This window comes from Orcinus orca, chromosome 3 (genome assembly GCF_937001465.1).
Source record: "Orcinus orca chromosome 3, mOrcOrc1.1, whole genome shotgun sequence".
Lineage (NCBI taxonomy): Eukaryota > Metazoa > Chordata > Mammalia > Artiodactyla > Delphinidae > Orcinus > Orcinus orca.
This window is the reverse complement of record NC_064561.1, coordinates 158,615,823-158,637,352: the sequence shown is the minus strand read 5'-3', so window position 1 is coordinate 158,637,352 and position 21,530 is coordinate 158,615,823. Positions and strand designations below refer to the sequence as shown.

General features: G+C 36.2%; 1 protein-coding gene across 5 annotated transcripts in view; it reads right to left on the bottom strand.

The window, feature by feature from the left end:
• ZFR (zinc finger RNA binding protein) overlaps nucleotides 1-21,530 on the bottom strand; it is a 75,163-nt gene that overhangs the window by 30,041 nt on the left and 23,592 nt on the right. For 4 of the 5 annotated variants that reach the window (XR_004481364.2, XM_033421307.2, XM_004266028.3 and 1 more), the window contains 9 exons: nucleotides 15,582-15,829; nucleotides 13,213-13,404; nucleotides 12,404-12,695; nucleotides 10,477-10,670; nucleotides 8,669-8,788; nucleotides 7,639-7,784; nucleotides 3,539-3,701; nucleotides 2,051-2,256; nucleotides 1,142-1,292 (listed from right to left, as the gene is read on the bottom strand). Coding sequence is in view for 4 of the 5 variants with exons in the window: in XM_033421307.2 (XP_033277198.1) it covers nucleotides 1,142-1,292; nucleotides 2,051-2,256; nucleotides 3,539-3,701; nucleotides 7,639-7,784; nucleotides 8,669-8,788; nucleotides 10,477-10,670; nucleotides 12,404-12,695; nucleotides 13,213-13,404; nucleotides 15,582-15,829 (1,712 nt within the window). In the remaining variant the exon portion in view is untranslated. The remainder of the gene's footprint in view (nucleotides 1-1,141; nucleotides 1,293-2,050; nucleotides 2,257-3,538; nucleotides 3,702-7,638; nucleotides 7,785-8,668; nucleotides 8,789-10,476; nucleotides 10,671-12,403; nucleotides 12,696-13,212; nucleotides 13,405-15,581; nucleotides 15,830-21,530) is intronic. The other variant, XM_033421308.2, reaches the window with a different exon arrangement.

Here is a 21,530-nt window from a genome sequence, read left to right as displayed (position 1 = left end):
TAAAAAGACTAATCTACAGTAAGAAACTTCACATCTGGAACAATGGTAATATAAAGCAAACAACAGTAAGTGCCACAGTCGTCAGAGCTCAAGTTTTTTTTTTTTTTGCCGTACGCAGGCCGCTCACTGTTGTGGCCTCTCCCGTTGCGGAGCACAGGCTCTGGACGCGCAGGCTCAGCGGCCATGGCTCACGGGCCCAGCCCCTCCACGGCCTGTGGGATCTTCCCGGACCGGGGCACGAACCTGTGTCCCTTGCATCGGCAGGCGGACTCTCAACCACTGTGCCACCAGGGAAGCCCAGAGCTCAAGTTTAATAGCATGCTTCACTATCCCTTTTGGTATCGGTTGCTCTGCTGTGGTCAGGTACTATTTATTCTGACATTACTGTGGAATACATATTACCAATGAAATGTCAATTCTTGGATTTCAAATATCTAAATAAGTTTTATACATTAAGTTATTCAAGAAATCTTTATTTTAAATCCCAGTCTGTGATTCTGACAAGATACTATATAAAAATTTTAAAAATTCAAACTTAAAAAAGTTTTTTTTGTAGGACCAAAAGGGGATATTCTACTAATTGTGCATTGCCACAATTTGCTGAAGAGAGACAGTGAGAGCTAAGACCTACGACTATAACACGTAGAAAACTGAAAGTAATCATAATAAAACTGGGGAAATTCAAATCAGAAAGAGTCTCTATTTTAGTTACTATACTTTATTAAAAACATATATTCAACTAAATAGGCAAGAAGTTCATGAATTCTAAAAATTTAAGCTTGCTTTACATACATGGCCTTTGTTTAAAAAACAAAACAAAAAACCCCCATTTTTTCCCTAAAGTCTCATCTCTTAATGATTCAACTCTTGGAAAAAAGAACAGGAAGAGGACATGTGCTGCCATTTTATATTTTAAAATAAATTAGCAAGATGGCTTCATGCCAAAGAGGAGCACTATAAAACCTAAAAAGACAAAGTAGAAAACAGTTCTACCAATTTGTACAATCAGGAAAAAATTCAATTCGGAAAGTCAAACCAAAACTTTAAAGGCAGGCTTAAGATTAAGCTGAAGCACAGTTAGTCCTGCCAAAAACTTTTGAACCAGACAAGGGGTAAAAATGAACATTTCCATAATACTTACAGCAAGCTGCTTGGGGAGGTTTTCTGCAATACGGCTTAATAATGTCTTTGAAGGTTTCTCTGAGCACAGCAAAACAAGGTTGACATTTCTATCTCCTCGGAGAAGTAATCCTTTTGCCAATACTCCCACTCGCAAAACTCCTTTTAAAGCTCTGCAGTGAAATCAAGTTATATTATGACATTTCCCTTCTCAACCAGAACCACGATAATCTCTCAACACACAATAGTAAGTGAAATAACTTTTACACCGTTAAAATTCTCAATCAACTACAGTATAAAAACATTCAATATTTTTAGAAGTGTCCTTCACTTAGATAAGAAATATGGATAAATTAATAAATCAAGAGATAAGTTCTCACAAGGACAACTGCAACGCGAAGGCCATTTAACACTTTTCTGCGTCTCACTTTACAAATTAGAACAAAAGTCATGTTCAATATATACAAAGATATTTCCAAATGGTTAAGGGGAAAATGAAAAGTTATAGATCATAATGCAAACTTGATATGAAAGATGTTGCTAAAGCTTGAGCTTATTCACTTATGGGTCAATGTGTTAAGGAAAAATAAGCTGCTAAAACAAAGAGTAAACAGATGCAACAGATAAATAAAAACTGAAGAGCAGCTAAATGCAATTGAAAACTATAAAGGCTGCTTTGAAAACAGACTTGAAATAGTTTTATATAAATTTAAATAAAATGAGTAAAATTACAAGGTTGGAGACTGTATGAAATTCTGTTATTTTTCATTTCAGCAAAAAACAGCTGAATACATTAAATATCTAACACAAGCATAACACATGTAGACTGACAACAGAGAATTTTCAGTCTTTGTAACTTTTATTTCAAGTATAAGAAGTCCACATAAGGGAAACCAAAATTAAACAAAAGTAAAAAACTCTGAAAACACACCTGTCTTTACCTCCCTCTTTCTTATCATCTCCCTCTTTGCTCTTGCTCTTCTCATGCTCAGACAAGCTGTCTGAAACAAGTTTTAAAGCACGTTCAGTGATAGAAACAATTTTCTGAACTGCCTGTAATTCCTCTTCAGTTGGATAAATGGTTGCATGTTTTGTCATTACATATCGATCATCAGATGAGTCAGGACGACGTAAGGGCTGGAGAAGACAAAAAAGATAACTTCATTAAAAAAAAATGCTTCCCAAGCAAAAGTAAATTATTATTTTTCAACTATACATATGTTTGTGACACCTTTTCAATAAAAAAGTCAATTATGCAAAATGTCCATTTAAAGCCATCTTTTCCCTTCTTTCCATCTCAGTAAAAACAAACATGTAAACTATGGAAAGTTACACTATCAAGAATGAGTATGCATCTATGTATATATACATGCTTTGCCTCAAAACAAGTAAAATTATAATACACACCATCTAAGGTTATAAAAATACTTTCTACTCAACTTTAACAACCAGCGATTCTGAAATGTTTTGCTTTTAATAAAACAAGTTTCACAAATACTTATTCTATGGAAAGACAAATGAGAAAGAATAGTTTAAGAGCAGGAATTTGTTGCTGTTTCCTTCTAAGTGCCCTCTAGAAAACAGAACAAAGAATAAAAACATCTTGTTTTCTGCAGCCTGAACTTATATGAAATATTCCTCATAACCCAGGTATGTCTTCTTTTTTTTTGCAGTACGTGGGCCTCTCACTGTTGTGGCCTCTCCCATTGCGGAGCACAGGCTCCGGACACGCAGGCTCAGCGGCCATGGCTCATGGGCCCAGCCGCTCCGCGGCATGTGGGATCTTCCTGGACCAGGGCACGAACCCGTGTCCCCTGCATCGGCAGGCGGACTCTCAACCACTGCGCCACCAAGGAAGCCCAGTATGTCTTCTTTTATCTAGCTTCCACAGAACACAAACTCTCAAGATGCAGCTCTTGCCTACAGTTCTCCTAATACATCCACTGTGTGCTCATCTTGGACCATTTACTTACCCCTTGTCCTGCACTTAATTTAGAAGTAGTGGTAGGTTTTTTTTCATAATTTGAAAAAGGAAAAAAGACTCTTAACCACTGGTAATGGGAAGATAAGAATAATTCTGAAAGCAAAGCAACTGCCTTCAAAATTAGTTGTTCTTGACAATCTAAAGAACAAAGGCAAGAAAATCTCTTATGTGAAAGAAGAGTTGGCAAAAGAAGCTCTGCTCCCTTAACTCATAGTGAAAGTAAGAAAGATGCATGGAAATTCTATGAAGTCCTCATAAATAAGGACACAAGTTGAGAACCTGTAATAAAAGGAGGGAAAATTCTAAATCAGATGAAAAACTTATATTGGGACTTGGATATTATTAGGTCTAAAAATTAGCTCCCCAAACTGTTATCTTCCAATGCTGAGCCAGTCTTAAACTTTCACCCCCTATGTAAACAAAGTGGACACTCACTGCAGGCCCCTGTGGCTGAGGAGGCATGCCTGGTCGGACTCCCAGGAGGCCTAGTGGGCCTGGGGGACCATGAGGATAGCCTCCGTCAGGCATTCGGCGGCGATCATCCCAATGATGCTGTTCTTCCTCCATTCTTCTCCAGTACATGTCCTCTTCATAACGTCTGAAACATAGAGAATGATACTGTAAGTCTATAAGAAAAATACAACCCAAGAATTTAAATCAATAATGATATAAAAAGCAATTTAAAAAATAGCCCAAATCAGTCTAGCTTACATCTCTTTTCTCCTACTGTATCTGATTACCTTTATTTGCTTTAGCAGTAAATGGAAGTGAATCCCAGTGAAAAGAGAATAAGTAAACAAAGATAAAAGCAAAACAAAATTTCACAGCCTGAAGACAGGGTTGAAAGAACAAGCCCCAGAAACCTCAGAGTTCCTTCTAACCTCTCCCTCTTTACAGGAGACTGTAAACTTAAATGCCTACCTAATGTGACCAGACCAACAATGTGTGTGAGTGAAAGACTCAAAGCATACATTCAGAAATTTTCTTCATGTCTCCAAAGAAATGTGCTCTCTCCTAATTTTTCTAAGAGAGAACTTCTGAAGACTACCTTTAATTTCCTCAACTGATACAGGCAGAGAGACAAAGACACTTCTCTACAATGAGGAAAAACAACTGAGATAAATGGCAACTCACACCGTGTTTCACTTTTGGGGACATGTTAAGGGTGACAGGAACTATGGTAAAGAAGAAAGCACATGCTCTGAGCCACAGCACAGCTATTAATTATTGCCATAAGGGAATACAGATGGTAATACATGGTAAGTGTTGGTTCATGTTGGTATCCAAAAAATACCATGTGTACCAAATGAAACACCCACGGACTGAACTTGGACTGTGGGCAGCTAGTGTGTAGCCTGTGTGTAGCCTCTGTTTTAATAGTCAACATTTTCAGAATCTAATTTCTTTTTTACCATGTCACTCTCTCCTTCTCAGTTCTATCTTCGCTTTCAGCTTCAAACTAGGATACCAATAACTCCCAAGGTAGTCTGTCTTTATAGCAAAGTTTTGTAACAACTAAGTTTTTACCAGACAAATTTGTTTAACACAAAACATAAGAAAGAAGTATGTTTCTCAAGTAGCACTGTAGAAACCACCAATTTCTTCAGTCGGGAATAAGCAGTGCTTTTTAGGTCATCCCACTAAGGACAGGAAGAACCATACTTCTATGTTATTTAGGTCTTGAGCTTGAAGGCTCTGGAAAACCATGTTCATTCCAGTACTGAATACTTTGTTATTACTAAAGCTGTTTATGTTAAATAAGGGCAGGAACCTTTATCCATTGTTTACCAATTCATACTTGGTGTCTAACACACTACGTGCTACTTCCTGGCAAACTGTAAGTGCTTAATAAATATTTGATATAACAATAAAAGAGGAAGTAACTGTGTAATCTAGGTATAGAGAAAAATTTCCAGTGCATTACAAAGGCAGAAACTTCATAAAGAATAAGAAAAATAGATTTAGATACCTAAATAAAAATCGATACATACATAACAACAAAGATTATTTAAAGGTAACATGTTAATAATGTGTTAATAGCTATAAGAAGTATCTGTACAAATCAACAACAGGTAAGTTAAACAAATAAACAGGCAATTCACCACAGAAGAAATGTAAGTGGTTAAGCATGAAATAAAAATTTAATTTGCCTGCAATACAAACAATTAAAGTTGAAACAAAACTGTCTTTCATGTTTCACTCTCTCATTGGCAGAGATTTTAATAAGTTATAGAAGCAGTTCTCAAAGTGTGGTCCAGGGACCCTAGGTGGTTCCTGAGACACCTTCAGGGGGATCCATGACATCAAAATTACTTTCATAATAATAACAAAACATTTGCCTTCTCCATTCTCATTCTCTTATGAGTGTACACTGGAGTTATCCAGAGGCAAAATGTGTTATCACAACCTGTTGAGCAGAGAAGTAGATAGAAAAATCAGGCTACCTTAAGCTAGACATTAAAGAGATTTGAAAAAATATAAAACAATGTCATTCTCATTATTCTGGGGGAGAAATATAGTTATTTTATAGTTAGCATATTATATTTATCCACATTAATAAATATGGTTGATCTAATACTATAATTATCAATATTTAACTACATTTTAACAAACAAAGTCATTTAAAAATTAATTCATAAATATTTAAACTTCTCAGTTTTCATTTCTAATACAGTAAATGTTGACAGCTATAACCCATATACACAAAAGCTCTTTGGAGTTTTGTAATTATTGAGTATAAAAGGTCCTGAGACCAAAAAGTTTGAGAACCAGTTAAACTATCCAGTACAGGCAAAACGTATGGGTATCTGCCAGTCAAACATTTTCGTTTCTGAGACTTTATTATTAGCAACTAATCATGATTTATGCAATAATATAGCCTCAAGGATGGTCAATGTAATAATTATAATAGGGAAATACTGTAAAAAACCTAAATATCTAACAATATGTAATTGGTTATAAGGAAAATTTTACATCTGCACAAGAGAATACTATGTAGCCATGGAAAATAAGATAAAATAATTCTAGCTTACTTTTTAAAAGAGTTGGTATGTAAATGAAAAAAGTAGGTTATAAAATACACATATATTACACTTGTTTATATTTATCTTAATTATATTTTAAAACTTGTACACAAATCCTCATAGCAGTAGTATTCATGATAGCCCAAAAGTGGAGATGACACAAATGTCCATCAACTGATGAATAAACAAAATATGATACATACACATAATGGAATATTATTCACCTATAAAAAAGAAGTGCTGATATATGCTATAACATGCATGAACCTTGAAAACGTTATGCTAAGTGAAAGTAGCCAGACACAAAAGACAACATATTTTGTGATTCCATTTATATGAAATCTCCAGAATAGGTGAATCTATTGAGACAAAGTTTATTAGTGGTTGCCTAGGGGGTAGAGGGAGGAGTTGTGGGGGGGAATAAGGATTGACTGCTAATGGGTTTGTGGTTTCTCTTGCAGGTCATGAAAATGTTCTAAAATTGATTGTGGTAATGACTGCACAACTCTGCGAATATAATAAAAACCAGTTAATTGTTACCATTTAAAGATATGCCAATTACATCAGTAAAACGAAACATTTACATATCTCTTGAACATGTTTCTCATTTCTCCTTCCCTGGAGCCTCTGAAGTTTTTATAATAGATGTTTCCTGAGATACAAAAACAAAAACACCCCAAAACCCACACATTATTAATGTCTAGAAGCTACTAAATCTGATATTCTGGATATTTTCATCATGTAACCAAATGTTCTATTTTGCTTGTTTTAAACTGAGGCACTTATTTATAGTATTAAACTATTTATGTATTTAAATATATATAAGATACCATTTCCAACTTAATTCCTAATACCAAGGACACAGTTAAATATTAGAATAGCCAATAACTTAGTTTTAATGCATTTCTCTCCTAGACCTAAGATCTTCCTGAGAAGTGAAAACTAAAAGTATATTAAATAGGGACATCCCTGGTGGTCCAGTAGTAAAGAATCCACCTTACAATGCAGGGTACGCAGGTTCGATCCTTGGTCAGGGAACTAAGATCCCACATGCTGCGGGGCAATTAAGCCTGCACACCACAACTACTGAGCTCACGCGCCTCAACTACTGAGCTCGCGTGCCTCAACTAGACAGCCTGCGTACCGCAAACTACAGAGCCCACACATGCTCTGGAACCTGCGTGCCACAACTACAGAGCCCGTGTGCCCTGGAGCCTGTGTGTCACAACTAGAGAAGAGAAAACCCACATGCCACAACTAGAGAGAAGCCTGTGCGCCACAACGAAGATCCCGCGTGCCACAACGAAGATCCTGCACGCCTCAATGAAGATCCCGTGTGCCACAACTAAGACCTGGCAAAGCCAAAAATAAATAAATAAATAAAATAATAAATAAATCTAAAAAAAAGTATATTAAATAAATCTGGATTGCTCTGAATGGATGTCACATACTCAGAATAGCTACGTTTTTTAGAAAGGCTAAACCACTTATCGTGCTATTAAAGATACTAACCTCATTTCCATTCTCCAGCGTTCCTCTTCTTCTCTTCTTCGCCAATACTCCTCTTTCTGCATTTGCTTCCTCATTTTCTCTTCTTGAATCTTTCTTGCTCGAATACTGGGTTTTACTTCTACTTGCAGATCTGGATTTACTTTTTTCTGTTAATACAGACAAGATATTTGAAAAACCAGCAACCCCTCCAACAACCTACTACACGTATCTTTAAATCACACAATCCCACATATTCTTTCATCGTAGGGGCTTTTATTTGCAAATTTCCTATTTTAAGAGTAAATGCAGTAAAATAAGTTGAATCAGAGGAAAAATTCAGAATACATTCATAAACATTCTTCTTTCCTTCCCACTCCCAAAATTCTTAGCTGTTAAAGTTTAAAGTTATACATTTAGTATGTAAAACGTACATAACTTAGTGCTAACCAATAAAAGAAATCCTTAGAAGACTGATAGATATTAATTTTCCTTTGTTTGTAAGTAAATGATTCTAGATACCTGAGTGTGGGGTCAAAAAGTTTCTTTTCATATAAATGTATTGCCCTTTAACAGACTATTATTTTAACTTTCACTTCTGTGTTTAGAAAACATGAATCTAGTGCATTAGTCCAACCTAATTAAAAACTTTGAATACACTATTTAGATTTAACTTATCACTTGAAGTGTTTTCAATGAAGAATTCCTCATCTCATAATTCATTTTAGTGGGGATTCTGCCAAGATAAAGGAAAAGAATGGAGATCTGACACTTCTTTCAAACACTTCCTGTGATGCAATTGTCTTTACATGATTACTTGATCCAAATAATGTTATAGCTTTATTTTGCCACTACAAGTAATGAAATATGATATCATTTTTTCCTAAGTATAACAAACTAGTCAATAAAGACTAAACATCTGACTCTATGTGAGACATTACATGCCAGTTCTGGAGTGGGAGTTCATGGACTTAGTTATATTTAGAGGCCTTGTTTTTGAATCTAGAATGTTCCAAGACATATAAAAAGGGAAAACAGCTGAAATTTTACTCACTTTATATTGAAGTCTGTGTCTTCGCCCTTTTAAGTGCATCTCCTTAGCATTGGGATCATTAAAGCTGCACTCGCACAATTTGCAATGGAATCGAATTACTTTTCCTTCATCATTTCGTACCTTGATGTGGAAAAAAAAAAAATTCAAGAATCACAACAGGAATGTTACAGTTGAAGTTTTCAATTATAAACCCTCATGGGTTGTAAATAACTTTTAGAATTTGAAGTGAGAAGAAAACAGGGCTATGTCTATACTTTTTAAAAAGGATAATCTACAGAAATGAACTAAAGGTTAGAATTTTTAACTGTAGCATGCAAGACGTGTTAGCATGTATTTGGCTCTTGTAATTAATTTTTAATACTTGTGTCTATATATAAACATTTAGATTTAAATGCAATTAGATACCTTAAATTCTATAATAAATATTTACTCAATACTTGCTACTGGCCAGGTACTGTTCTTGGAAATGGAGATAAAGATGATGAAAGGCATTATTCACATTTATTTCTATAAAGCCCAAGACTTTATACATGTAACTTTATAGAAAACCAGTATCAATTTTTTTCTAACTGCACAACCAGTTAGGAAGACAAGTAGGCTAGGATGTTATTAAAAAGTCTACAGTGAATTCTAAGTTCAAACGGTGCAAGTTTTAAAAATTGGTTCTGAACTCAATTCTCTGAAGTTTAAGATTATTTTACCCAACATCACTGGCAATTAAGGTGTTCTGGCTGTACATTTTTTTTTTTTTTAGACAACCAAGTCTTACTCTTTCAAGAGCTATAACTTTAATTAGTTAATTTATTTTTAAAGAAGTTTATTAACCTTTAAATGTCCTTTTTTTTGGCTGCGCTATGCACGGCATTGTGGAATCTTAGTTCCTCAACCAGGGATCAAACCCATGCCTCCAGCAGTGGAAGCATGAAGCCTCCATCACTGGACCACCAGGGAATTCCCAAGAGGTATAACTTTAAATTAAAATTGTATATGAACTACTTTCAAACTGCATAGCCCAATTTTCCACCCTGCAAACAAAGAACTCAATATGTAATTTTTCTTGATGCGGAAAAGGATGAAGGAACAAATAAATACTTGCTAAAAATCTACTGTAGGCTAGGCACTGTGTTAGGTACTTTACTTCATCTAAGCTTCGTAACTTTGCTAGGAGATAACCAAATTTTATAGATGTAGACACTGAAGCTCAGAGAACTTGTTCTCTACAATTGTTCTACAATACAGCAAAAGTAAAGAGTAGGGCTACACCACTGTATGTTAGTCTTTCTGATAACAGCAAATATTTATCAAGCCCCTCTGACGTTCCCTCATCCTCCATTTATTGAGTTACTTAGTCTGTAAAACAGGAATAGTTTTCTAATCAGCTTGGGAAATCAAATAAACAGTATCTGTTAAATCAGCAACCTTAATTTTACACATGAAACTGACTGTTCGGAAGGAAATATTTGCTGTCTTTGTCATTTCTGCTGCTCACAATTTTTATTACTTTTTCTGTTCAGAAGAACAGTAGAAGGGTTATATTAAAAGAATGCCTGCCAAATAGATGGAAAGTTACTTCACACCACAGTGATGGCTGTCAGCACGGAAAGAGAGAAGTTAACAAAAAAATTGTGATGTCACTTAGGCAAGCTTAAAAAAAAAACCTTCAACGAAGATGCCTTTGATACTCCTTTTTAAATAATCTAAACCTAAAATATAATTCAATATAATTATACATGTAAAGCATGCTTGTAACAAAGACACACGTCTTCCCTTTATCTGATCTCACAGCAGTAGTATTCTCAAATCAATACCTCCTCCACATAATCATGGCCCACCGGCTGCACATCACTCTGCAAAGCAGCAAGGGACGCAGGTGTGACTGGTTCTGACACTGTGTCTGGCTTTACTTCCGGGATCTGTACAGCAGTGACAGGAGTGCTTTTAGCACATTCGGTTCCTTTTAAGTCTTCTGTTTTATTTCCTGTTGATTGCAGCTTATTACCACCTAGAAGAGCATAAAAGAATTATAGTGATTTAAATTTTCTTTTTGTATAATGTACGGCTTGATACAACAAGAACTTCAGATAAAGTTCTGATCTTTTCTACCAATTGTCAAACTCCTGCCTGACACAGAGCAGGTCAGAAGTTTGAAAAGCCACGTAAACCACTTGGCTTTTTTATCTTATTAATTAAATACATGTCTGAATTTTCTTTCCCCTTCTCTACGTCCCAATATCCAGTGGTGCTCTCTGTCCCCACCATGGCTCTTATGGGATGGGATGGGGCACTGTCCTAAGTTCTAGTAATATAATAAGAATAAGACAGTGTGGCTGTCTTTGAGGTGCCAACAATTTAAGGGAATATATAAGTCATTAGAGTACAATGTGGCAAGTGCTGTTATAAGTATTAACAGTATTGTGGGAATGTAAAGGAAAGGAGCCACAACCCTTTAAACTGACCCAGTTAAGAATGGCTTTACCAAGGGTGTGACACTTGAGCTGGGCTTTGAAAGAAGAGCAATGAGTATGAACTGTCAGGCAGAAAAAAAGAGAATGATGTCTAAACAGAAACAGTGGTATGTACAAGAAAAGCACAAAAACATGGCGTTAAAAAGACTATGGGGCTTCCCTGGTGGCGCAGTGGTTGAGAGTCCGCCTGCCAATGCAGGGGACGCGGGTTTGTGCCCCGGTCCGGGAAGATCCCACATGCCGCGGAGCGGCTGGGCCCGTGAGCCATGGCCGCTGAGCCTGTGCTCCGCAATGGGAGAGGCCACAACAGTGAGAGGCCCGCATACCACAAAAAAAACCAAAAAACCAAGGCAGTGGCTCTGAAGAGGAAACAACACTTTTTGGAGAAATACTGTAGTGACAGAAACAAAAGGACTAGATAAACGACTGGAAGAGGCAATAAATAAGAAGAAATGATGTCAGTGAAGTTCTCCATGTGAAAAAGCAGCAGTTTATGAGATTATTTCATGGTACTCTTGTGATGAGATAAAAAGTTAGAATGAGACACTAGTAGGCATCAACAGAACCATACAGATCGTGACCAGTAAATACCTAAAATATGGCTCTAGAACTCAGGTGGGGGTTTTGAATTGGCCCAACTGAGTTTAAACTCACTGCATACACAGTGGAATAGATGAGACCACTCATGAATACTAGGTAAGTGAGATGAGGGCCAAAATCAGAATCTTAGGAACACCACCAGTTAATGAACATGAAGGCAGGAGAACCAATAAAGATACCCGAGGAAGAGGTGAGTGGACATGGAATAGAGACAGAGACATATCTTAAGCTTTAAGGTATAGCAGTCAACTGTGTCAAATGTTAGAGAGGTCAAAAGCATGAAACAGAAAACTGGCCACTCAATCAATCAGGCAAGTAGGTCTTTGGTGACTCCTGAAAGCAGTTTCAGAAAAGCACAGAGTCGAAACACTGTAAGAGACTGAGGACTGGATAGTAAGTAGAGAAAATAAGAATTAGGTTAGCAGCCTGAGAAATGGGAAAATATATACATATATTTTTTTAAGATTATGAAACACACAGGTATACCTGCTGGCTGAAGAAAAGGGAACTGAAAAAATTTCAAGAAAAAAATACAGATATATGATTGAATAAGGTCCCAGGAAAGGAGAAGACTGATACAACAGCAAAAGTAGAAGGGTTAGTCCTGGAATGGAAGAGAAACATCACTTTAACAGAGTTAGAAGGAACACAGAGAATCTTCAGTACTTGCCAACAAAGTTTATTTTGGGTGTAGATGTTTTCTTGGCAGCCATATTTGCAGGCACTGCTGATACTTTAGCGTTGGCTGTGCTATTAAGAGACGAGTTTCCTGTAGTTGTAAGACCTTTCACTGAAGAAGTTGCAATTGATGAAGTATTCACAGTACAATTGCTTGCTGCAATGCTTGAAGGAGAGGCAGTTGGTTTTGAAGCAGACACGGCTGTTGAAGAAGTAGCTTGGCTAACAACGTTTGGTTCTGTTGAAGGAATGGGTTTGCCAAGTTTTGTGTGTAATTTAACCACCTACAAAATAAAAGCATATTTATTTGTCAGGAAACTCAGAGAATATAAAAGTTTTTAAAAAAGTTTGTCTAAAAGACACTATAAAATGAAAATCTTAACTATATTTTTCTTTTTTGTATTTTTTGTTATACATTTTTAGATAAAAACTTATTACTTTCAAAATAATCTCCGTGAAGCAGATATGGATACATATTCCATCTACCACCAGGTAAGGAAATGACTTGGCCACATGCTTACCAACCTAGTTGTAAGCATGACAAAAGGCAGAAAACAATCACATGACTCAATTTCCAGTTGGTGGAAAAAAACGATCTAGTTAAATTTAAAGAAGAAAGGTCTCCAGTCTTTCCTTCCTTAAGCAAAGAGTATTTGATGTCACCTTTATATACATGTAAGCAAGGTGTATAAGGCACTCAAAGTTTTCAAATTTTGAAGCCACCTTTACTTTAAACCCCCCACTGAAAAAGGAGAAGAAAACAGAGTAAGACATAAGGGTGTGTGGGAAAAAAACACCTACTTTCTGATGCTTAGCACCACGAATGTGGGCAGCATACGCATCTGCTCCTGTACAAGACACATCGCAGAGCTCACAACGTAGCTGATTTTGAGTCCCACGAGTGGAGTTGTTGCTGCTGCTGGTATTCTGTGAGGCTTTCAATGCAGCTTCTTTTTTTTTATGTTTCTGCCCTTCTAAATGTTCTTTGTAAGTCTGTTTCAAACAAAAAGAATAAATTTTGCTTCACTAATTTTCTATCTACATCATTTGAAATTATTCAATTCTCAAATCTCTAATACTCATTAAAAAATCAGCACTACACATTTTTTAAACGCAACTGAACAACAGCATGTGGTTTCCCTACATATATGATATATCAGTGGTTCTCTGTACCTTGTTTTCCAAGAATACATTTACCTAACACTTTCTTTTATTTTTCAAACACAGAATGCATTTTCACATAGGATCTGTGTTAGAATCCATGCCACCCTAAACAAAAGCCTATTTAAAATATTTAACAGCCAAAATTTTATCTCTTTCGAAGGAAAAATAGTATTATTGTAATACTAGCCATCAAAATAGTGAAATTATACATTAAAAATTGTCTTCAGGGCTTCCCTGGTGGTGCAGTGGTTAAGAATCCACATGCTAATGCAGGGGACATGGGTTCGAGCCCTGGTCCGGGAAGATCCCACATGCTGCAGAGCAACTAAGCCCGTGCGCCACAACAACTGGGCCTGCGCTCTAGAGCCCACGAGCCACAACTACTGAGCCCGTGCGCCTAGAGCCTGTGCTCCGCAACAAGAGAAGCCACCGCAATGAGAAGCCCACGCACTGCAACCAAGAGTATCCCCTGCTCGCTACAACCAGAGAAAAGCCGGCACGCAGCAACAAAGACCCAATGCAGCCAAAAATAAAAAACAAAACAAAACAAAAAACCATTAAAAAAAAATCGTCTTCAATGCAGATGACTGAAGAAGGTAGCTTTATTAAAATGAGAGGAGGTCAATAAGGACTGCTGGGTAGTTTGTTTTTTCTTGAGTGGGGCTAGATAGTTACTCTTTCCTGTATTATTTAAAAAATTGTTTTAATACAGACATATGATTAGCATAAAATTATATATACAGCATAGAATCTCAGAGCTCGATGAGACTTTGGAGATTAACTAAAACAACAATTTTCTAAATTTTAAACAAGAGAATCCTTCCTCAAAATGAAATCTTGTGCACAAGTAAGGAAAGTTACTGTTTTTGAAACAAAAGAGGAAGGCATAAGACCTAGCCATCTGATTCTCCTCTCACTATCTGCGGCAGTCTAAAGTGGCTCTGTGAAGCAGTCTGAACCTCAATTATTTAGGACAAGTCCTTATTACAGAACTGAGGAAACAAAAGCCCAAAGAAGTTAAGGTCTCCAAGTTGCCCAGGGCCACAAGTTAGTTGCAGAGAGGACTGGAACCATGGTCCCTTATATACCAACTTATTCTCCCTCCTTATGTCTACACTAGACTCTAACTCACTCTACCTCACCACCTCAATGGTATTTTTCTCTAAGGCTCGTTAATCCCTTATGGCACTGCCTCTGACTTGCAGAAGTACCCTTGGCCTGTTCTTGTGTAACCATCCAGCTCCCCCAGATCAATGGTCAGCCTTATATATATACTCATTCTAAATGCTGCAATTAACCTATCACCCTACAGCCATGGTCTATCCTTTTACATGGTACCACATATTCAACAAGTCTCTTATGGTTTGCATTTGCCACTCTTAGCATCATTACCTTTAAAACAGTCACTACTGAGTAAGATACACTCCTCAAATCCTAAAACCAACATTCTTGTTCCAGTTCAGGTTTAATCTTGGGTTGCTGCAAACATTCCCCACCTGTCTCCTCTCCCCCAACCAAGTAATCACAATGAACCTGTTTCCTATCATACTGAAAATAGGAAAAAAGAAGGTTTTATGTTACTAGCCACATATATTAAAATATTCCCTAATTTGGTGTAACTCAGCAAATGCTGGTAACTGAAAATACCCTACAAATTCTGTTTTGAAAAGTAGACAGAACTAATCTAGTAAATTAAAAAGAAGGTACACAGGTTGGGCAAGGGTGGGAGTGGATATAACTGGAAGAAACTACTAAAGAGTCAAAATCTGATCTTTTCAAATACTATGCCTTTTGTCCACCAAACTGCTTATCAAAGTTTTATACGAAAACTAGATACCCTTAAATAAAGTATTAACAAATAAAGTTGGGAAGGGAGCTGAACTCACTAGATTTTATAAATAGACTCTTCCCTAAATCACTTATTTGAAGTTTACCAACAGGAAAAAAACCAAAAAACAAAAAACCCAACCACTGAAGACTTATGGTAAAGCATACAACATAAGTACCTGTGGTCCAGCACAGCTGATCTTACAAACATCACAATAGTGAATCTGGGGTGGTTTGGGAGGCTGTTTTGGTTTCAGTTGTTTATTTTGGAATGGTGCTTTTTTAGTGAAGGTGGTCCCTGTCCAAGCAGCTGTTGCAGCAGCTGCTGCCGCCGCCGCCGCCGCCTGCTTCTGTTGCTGCTGCTGTTGTTGGTAGTAGGAGGATGCAGCTGAATAGACGGCTGCTTCGTAACCTGAATAAGATGTACCTTACAGATAAAATCAAACAAAGGTTATATTACATAATTATAAAAGACCAAGATAAATGCTGTGAATGTAAATCCAATAAATGCTGCTAATAAAGGTAGGTTTTCATGTGCCTATTTACAAAACCTGGGGGAAAAAAATCTCACTTATCTTCCTTTTAATGTAAGTCAACCAACATAGTATTTACGCAATACGTGCCAGGTGTCATGGAGATATGAAGTAAGAATAAGACTTGGACACTGCTTTCAAGAAGGCTTATAGTTCCGTTGGAGGGAAGTGATAGGCTTGATAAACTTATGTGGTTATAGAACCTATTATTAGTATTTCCCCAAGCAGAATTCCTCTGAATAATTTGGGAAGTGCTGGATTTGAGGAAGAGTCTGAACTAGGATACTAGAAAGGAAAAAAGAAGGAAGTCATGAAAGTAAGATTTTACATGCTTGGTGGCTTAGAGGATAAAATATGTGAAAGAAGAGGAAAACACACAAAGATGACACCAAGATTCTGAATCCCAGGGACTGACTGATGGGTTGTGCAACCAATAAAAGCAAGGAGCTGATAGAAGCTGGTCTGGAGAGGCAAGGTGAATAAAGCTTAGCAGAAGTCCATAATATGGAGTTGGAGTTCAGATGAACATCTAGGACGACAAAGAAAAGATTTTGAAATAAAGAACCAAATACACTGGTTCTCATCTTCCAAAAGGTGAAAAAGCACTGAATTTTCTGGTTAAATGTATGGATTCTATCCATTTCCATTGTTCAAAGTCTTTGATGAGTAACACATTAGACTAGTTATTGATATAATATATACATGGTGTAATGTTATGATTATGTTATCACAAAACTGGAAAACTTACTGCTTCCTAAACTAAGATCTCTGGAAATTTGCTGGACTCCCTAATTATCATCCTTTCCCCTAAAGTGGAAATGAGTGGGCCAAGAGTTAAGGCTCAAGAGAGAGATTCCTAGTTGCCATGATGGCACAGGAGAACGACTTAAGGAAAACTGAACTTTTTGGTATCTCAAATGCAGGCCGCTATACTGAGGAGTAAAGACTTATGACACATTGACTCCAATATATATTACACACACAGGGGAGAAAATAAGAATTGGAAAGGTGAAGGTTAAGATGCATGGGAAATCAGAATCATAGGAATCTGAAAGCGGACAGATTGAGAGAGAGAGAGAGAGAGAGAGAGAGAGAGAGAGAGAGAGAGAAAGTAGTTGGGCAACTTTTATGAAAAACCTTCATAGACTTTTATGTCAGGTTATTAAATTATATAAATGCTTACGAAGATATAAAGAAAGAAAATGTGGTAACGAAGAAAACACCTAAAAATGAAAGTAGAAAGAAGCAGGTAAACACATCAATAATAAGCATATGAACAGAGTTCTAAAAATTAGAAAACACTTGGTATAATTGGTTAAAAGAAAAATTCTATAAAAATCAATAAATTCTTTGTCAGTCCTACCAGTGGCCTCTATTACTGAAGTTTGTGATAAAAGAATATAATTAAGCTCACAGCCAAATACTTGCACATTTATAGTCGGAAACATGTACAGTTTAAATTTCGCTCTTTAAACAACACCATAAAATTGTCTGATTTTTAAAATAACAAAGCTACTTGTGGATTATTACTGGTTAGGACCATAATTTCTATATAAAATCTTTATTAATATAAAATTTCCAAATGACTAGTTGTGTGTAGGAACTGTAAACATGCCACTTAAAATATAACTTCAGGAATTATGTATCAAGAAAATAAAAAGGAGAATAAGGGCAGCAGCATCCTACAATGCTGGATGACCAGGACTTCTAGGGTTTTTTTTTGTTCCTTTGGCAGCACCTCACGGCTTGCGGGATCTTAGTTCCCCAACCAGGGATTGAACCCAGGCCTACAGCAGTGAGAGTGCTGAGTACTAACCATTGGAAACGTCAGGGAATTCCCTAGGTTTAAAATTGAGAATTCACAATATGGGAGGCAGTGTTCCAGACACAGTGAAGTCTCACAACAGAACTATAAGTTAGGTATTGCAGGTATTACTATACTTACTTTAGAGATGAAAAAACTGAGGCTAAGAGATCATAAGGTCCTCTGTGTTATTTAAACAACAAAAATCACTAGGTTAAGCATAATATTTACAAAATAACCTCCTTCATTTGTACACATGTAGTCTAAAACTAATAAAAAGGTAAGCTTAATTATAGCTTACTACTTAGCTTTTTAAAAAAAAAAATCAAAGCATAAACTGAAAGGTAGGCTGAAGGTTCTGGAATTCTGCTAAGGAACACCTTTAAATCTCCTATAACTACTAGGAAACAAACATACATTTCTTATAAAGCACTATGGGAAAATAAATATAAGGATGTGTCTCTAAATTAAGTAAAAGCTCAATCTAGAAATGCTAAAACAGTTTCACTTAAAAAGCACCTTTATTATAAATACCTGTCAATTAGAAAGTTGCATAATTATAGCAGTTAAAATATAATTTTTAAAGGTATGGTATCAGAAACAAAAACTATCACTTCAACAGTAAATGCATCATACTACAAGTCATCATTTCGTAGGTACCAATACTCTAGAACTCATTTTTAATGAGATAAGAAGAATAGCTGACTTAAGTTGTAGCTGATATAAAATTGCAGATACAGAATTCAGAAGCCCTAATAATGATCTCTCTGGATGGCAATTTCACATTGTGTATCACATGTTCCTTAAAAAGTGTATATACTCTGATGTAACAGTTCCAAATCTAGGAATTTATCCTAGGGAAACAACTGGCAAACACACAAATCTTTACATAAAAGGATGTTTACCTAGTGTCGTTTCTAGTTTTTCCTTAATATGAAACTAAGTGTCCCCAAAAAGAACCTTTAAAATGTGGTACATGCATACCATAAGACAGTATTAGTCATTAAAAACTATGTTTTTCTAAGCATAGATCTTGGTTTCTAAATACCAATGCCATGCAGAAACCAAGGCGCTCCTTTGTGAAATGGCTAATTGTGAGTCTAGGGCAGGAAAGGCTCAAAGTTTGTTGTGGTTTTGCATTTTATTTATTCCTTAATACACTGTCTTGTTCTGCGCAGGATTTAGGGTGATATGGGCAATTTCAGTTCTTATCTCTTGATGTTTTGTTGCATCTTGGCTGTTAGAAGCCTAGCTACTGAATTTTAAAAATATTTTTTTATTTCTCAGAGGTTTTTTATCTCTTACCCTATGTCAAATGCTATGCTGGATGCTAGGGATACAATGGTGAATCAGGCAGAATAACATCTTACTGTGCCAGAAAGGAAAGAAGTGCTCAAAGACAAATGATGCCAAATTCAAAAGACTCAGAGTTGGTTTGAAAAGGATCCCACTGGCCAAATTTGGGACACTGTGTGCCTCAGAAAGAAAAATGAAAGCAATGGATACTACACTGAATAAAAAAGGAGCCCACAGTAATACTAAAAAAGAAGGGGTGAGGGGACTCCTTTTTAGGGAAGAATGTCTAAGAATCCAAATCCTTTTACATTGATTCTTAGTAAAAGGATTTTGCATTCACCATTGGAGAACCTGATTCAGTTACTGAGATTTTCATAGGATCTAACACCTTAGAGAGAAAGGTAGTTGAGCAATAGGCCCACAGATTACTTGGTTAATTATAAAATGGAAAAAGGTAACTTTACAATGGAAAGATCTGGTAGTCACCACTTTAATCAGTGATTATACTTGGCACCATCAATAAGGAATAAACTGACATTTATTTTGTGCACCTGATGTGCTGAAATGTAATGCTCACATAGGTAGTTTAATTAACTAAAAAGCTGCCAGAATCTAAACATAAAAGCAATCAGGTAAATCTAGATTGTGGGATATTCTACAAGACTGGTCTGAACTCTTCAAAAACATCAAGGTCATGAAAGACAAGATAAAAACAGGGGTTATTCTACATTAAAGGAAACTGAAACTAACAACCAAATACAACCCATAATCCTTGACTGGACCCTAAATTTAAAACAAAGCACAAACACAAATACATTAACCACAGAGAAAGCCCAGCCATAAAAGACATTTGTGGACAACTGGAGAAAATTTATTAGATAATATCCATGTCCAATTCCTTATCTGAATTGTGGCTATATAAAAGAATGCCCCTATTCTTAGGAAATACATGTGGAAGAATTCTAGGCAAAGCACCATGTTGCCTGCAACTTATAAAACACTGCTGAACCATTTGAAAATATGTTTAAAGAGAGGCGAGATAAAGCAAATGTATTAAAATAATACTTGGTGAGTCTAGGTAAATGTTGTGCGGGCATTTGTTGTACTATAATATTTTTTCACTTTTCTGCAGAATTAAAATTTTCTAAAATTGGGGAAAAAACATGAAACCAAGGAATGGTATATTTCTATACTTAGAAAGAACATTCACAATGAGGAAAGGAGTTTACACTACAGTAGATACAAGACAAATTCATTTTTATAAAGAAACCATGTTTATATATGCATAGTCCCATGGAAGAAAGTCTAGAAGGACATGCACTAAAATGTTAATGGTAATTAATGTCTAGGGGTAGATGTCTAGTAATTTAATTTTTTCTCCTTTTTTAATCCATACTTTCAAGGTTTAAAATGATGTATTACTTACATAATAAAGCAGTAAATAAAAATAATTATCTTCATTCTGTGTAAGGTATATTCAAGCAACTGAGAGAGACAAACACTGAGACAGAGAAAAGATAGTGGGAGAAGGAGCACAGTCAAGAGAGAAACAAGGAGTAGGAAAGGATACTATCGTATTCCTTATTTTGTTAAAGCTAATGTGGATTTTTTTTTTAGTGTCCAAACAGATTTCATTGAAATAACTCCATTTACACTTATAACTAGCTAATCAGAGAAAGGCAGAAAAGTTGTAACTGGGCAATCCCGAATAACAACATCTCCTCATGCCAGTTCATTTCCACATGGCTGTCTTAATTAACTTATAAATGTGTTCCCATTGCTCCCCTTCTTGAGATCTCCTCTTTAGCACCCTGTCTGCCCACAGGATAAACACAGACACCACAGCAGACCCTACAAAACTTTCCACACTGACATTTCCAGCCTCAGCTCCTGATAGTTACCCCATGTATCCTGTATTCCAGCCACAATAACTGTTGATCCCAAATACATCATGCCTGCCTGATTTCTATCCCTAGCACCAAGCACAGGACTTGACATAGGGTAAGAGATAAAAAAATCTCTAAAAAATAAAAAAATAGTTTAGAAATTCAGTAGCTAGGCTACCACAAAAACATCAAGAGGTAAGAAATGCAATGGCCTATGTCACCTTAAATCCTCCATGGAACAAGACAGCATATTAAGGAATAAATAAAATGCAAAACAACAACAAACCATGCAGTAATACAAGGCTAAGTGTCTTCAAAAAAGCCATGTGTGACTTTCATCACTGCAACACTACAAAGTACCTCAGCTGGAAATTAGGAAGAGCAGTGGGCACAGCAAGAAGGTTTTACTAATTATTCTTCTCCAGGGAAAATATATGATTATTTAAGGAAAATAAATCTGCTCTGTCCTTCCAAGAGATGTGTTATATAACCATCATCTTATGGATGTTTATAAAGGCCCCCAATATTTTCAAGGTTACTTATTCCTGAGGATAAATATGAAGATATAGCTTCTTGAGAGCTCGAAAAAACAATATAAAGAATCTGTCA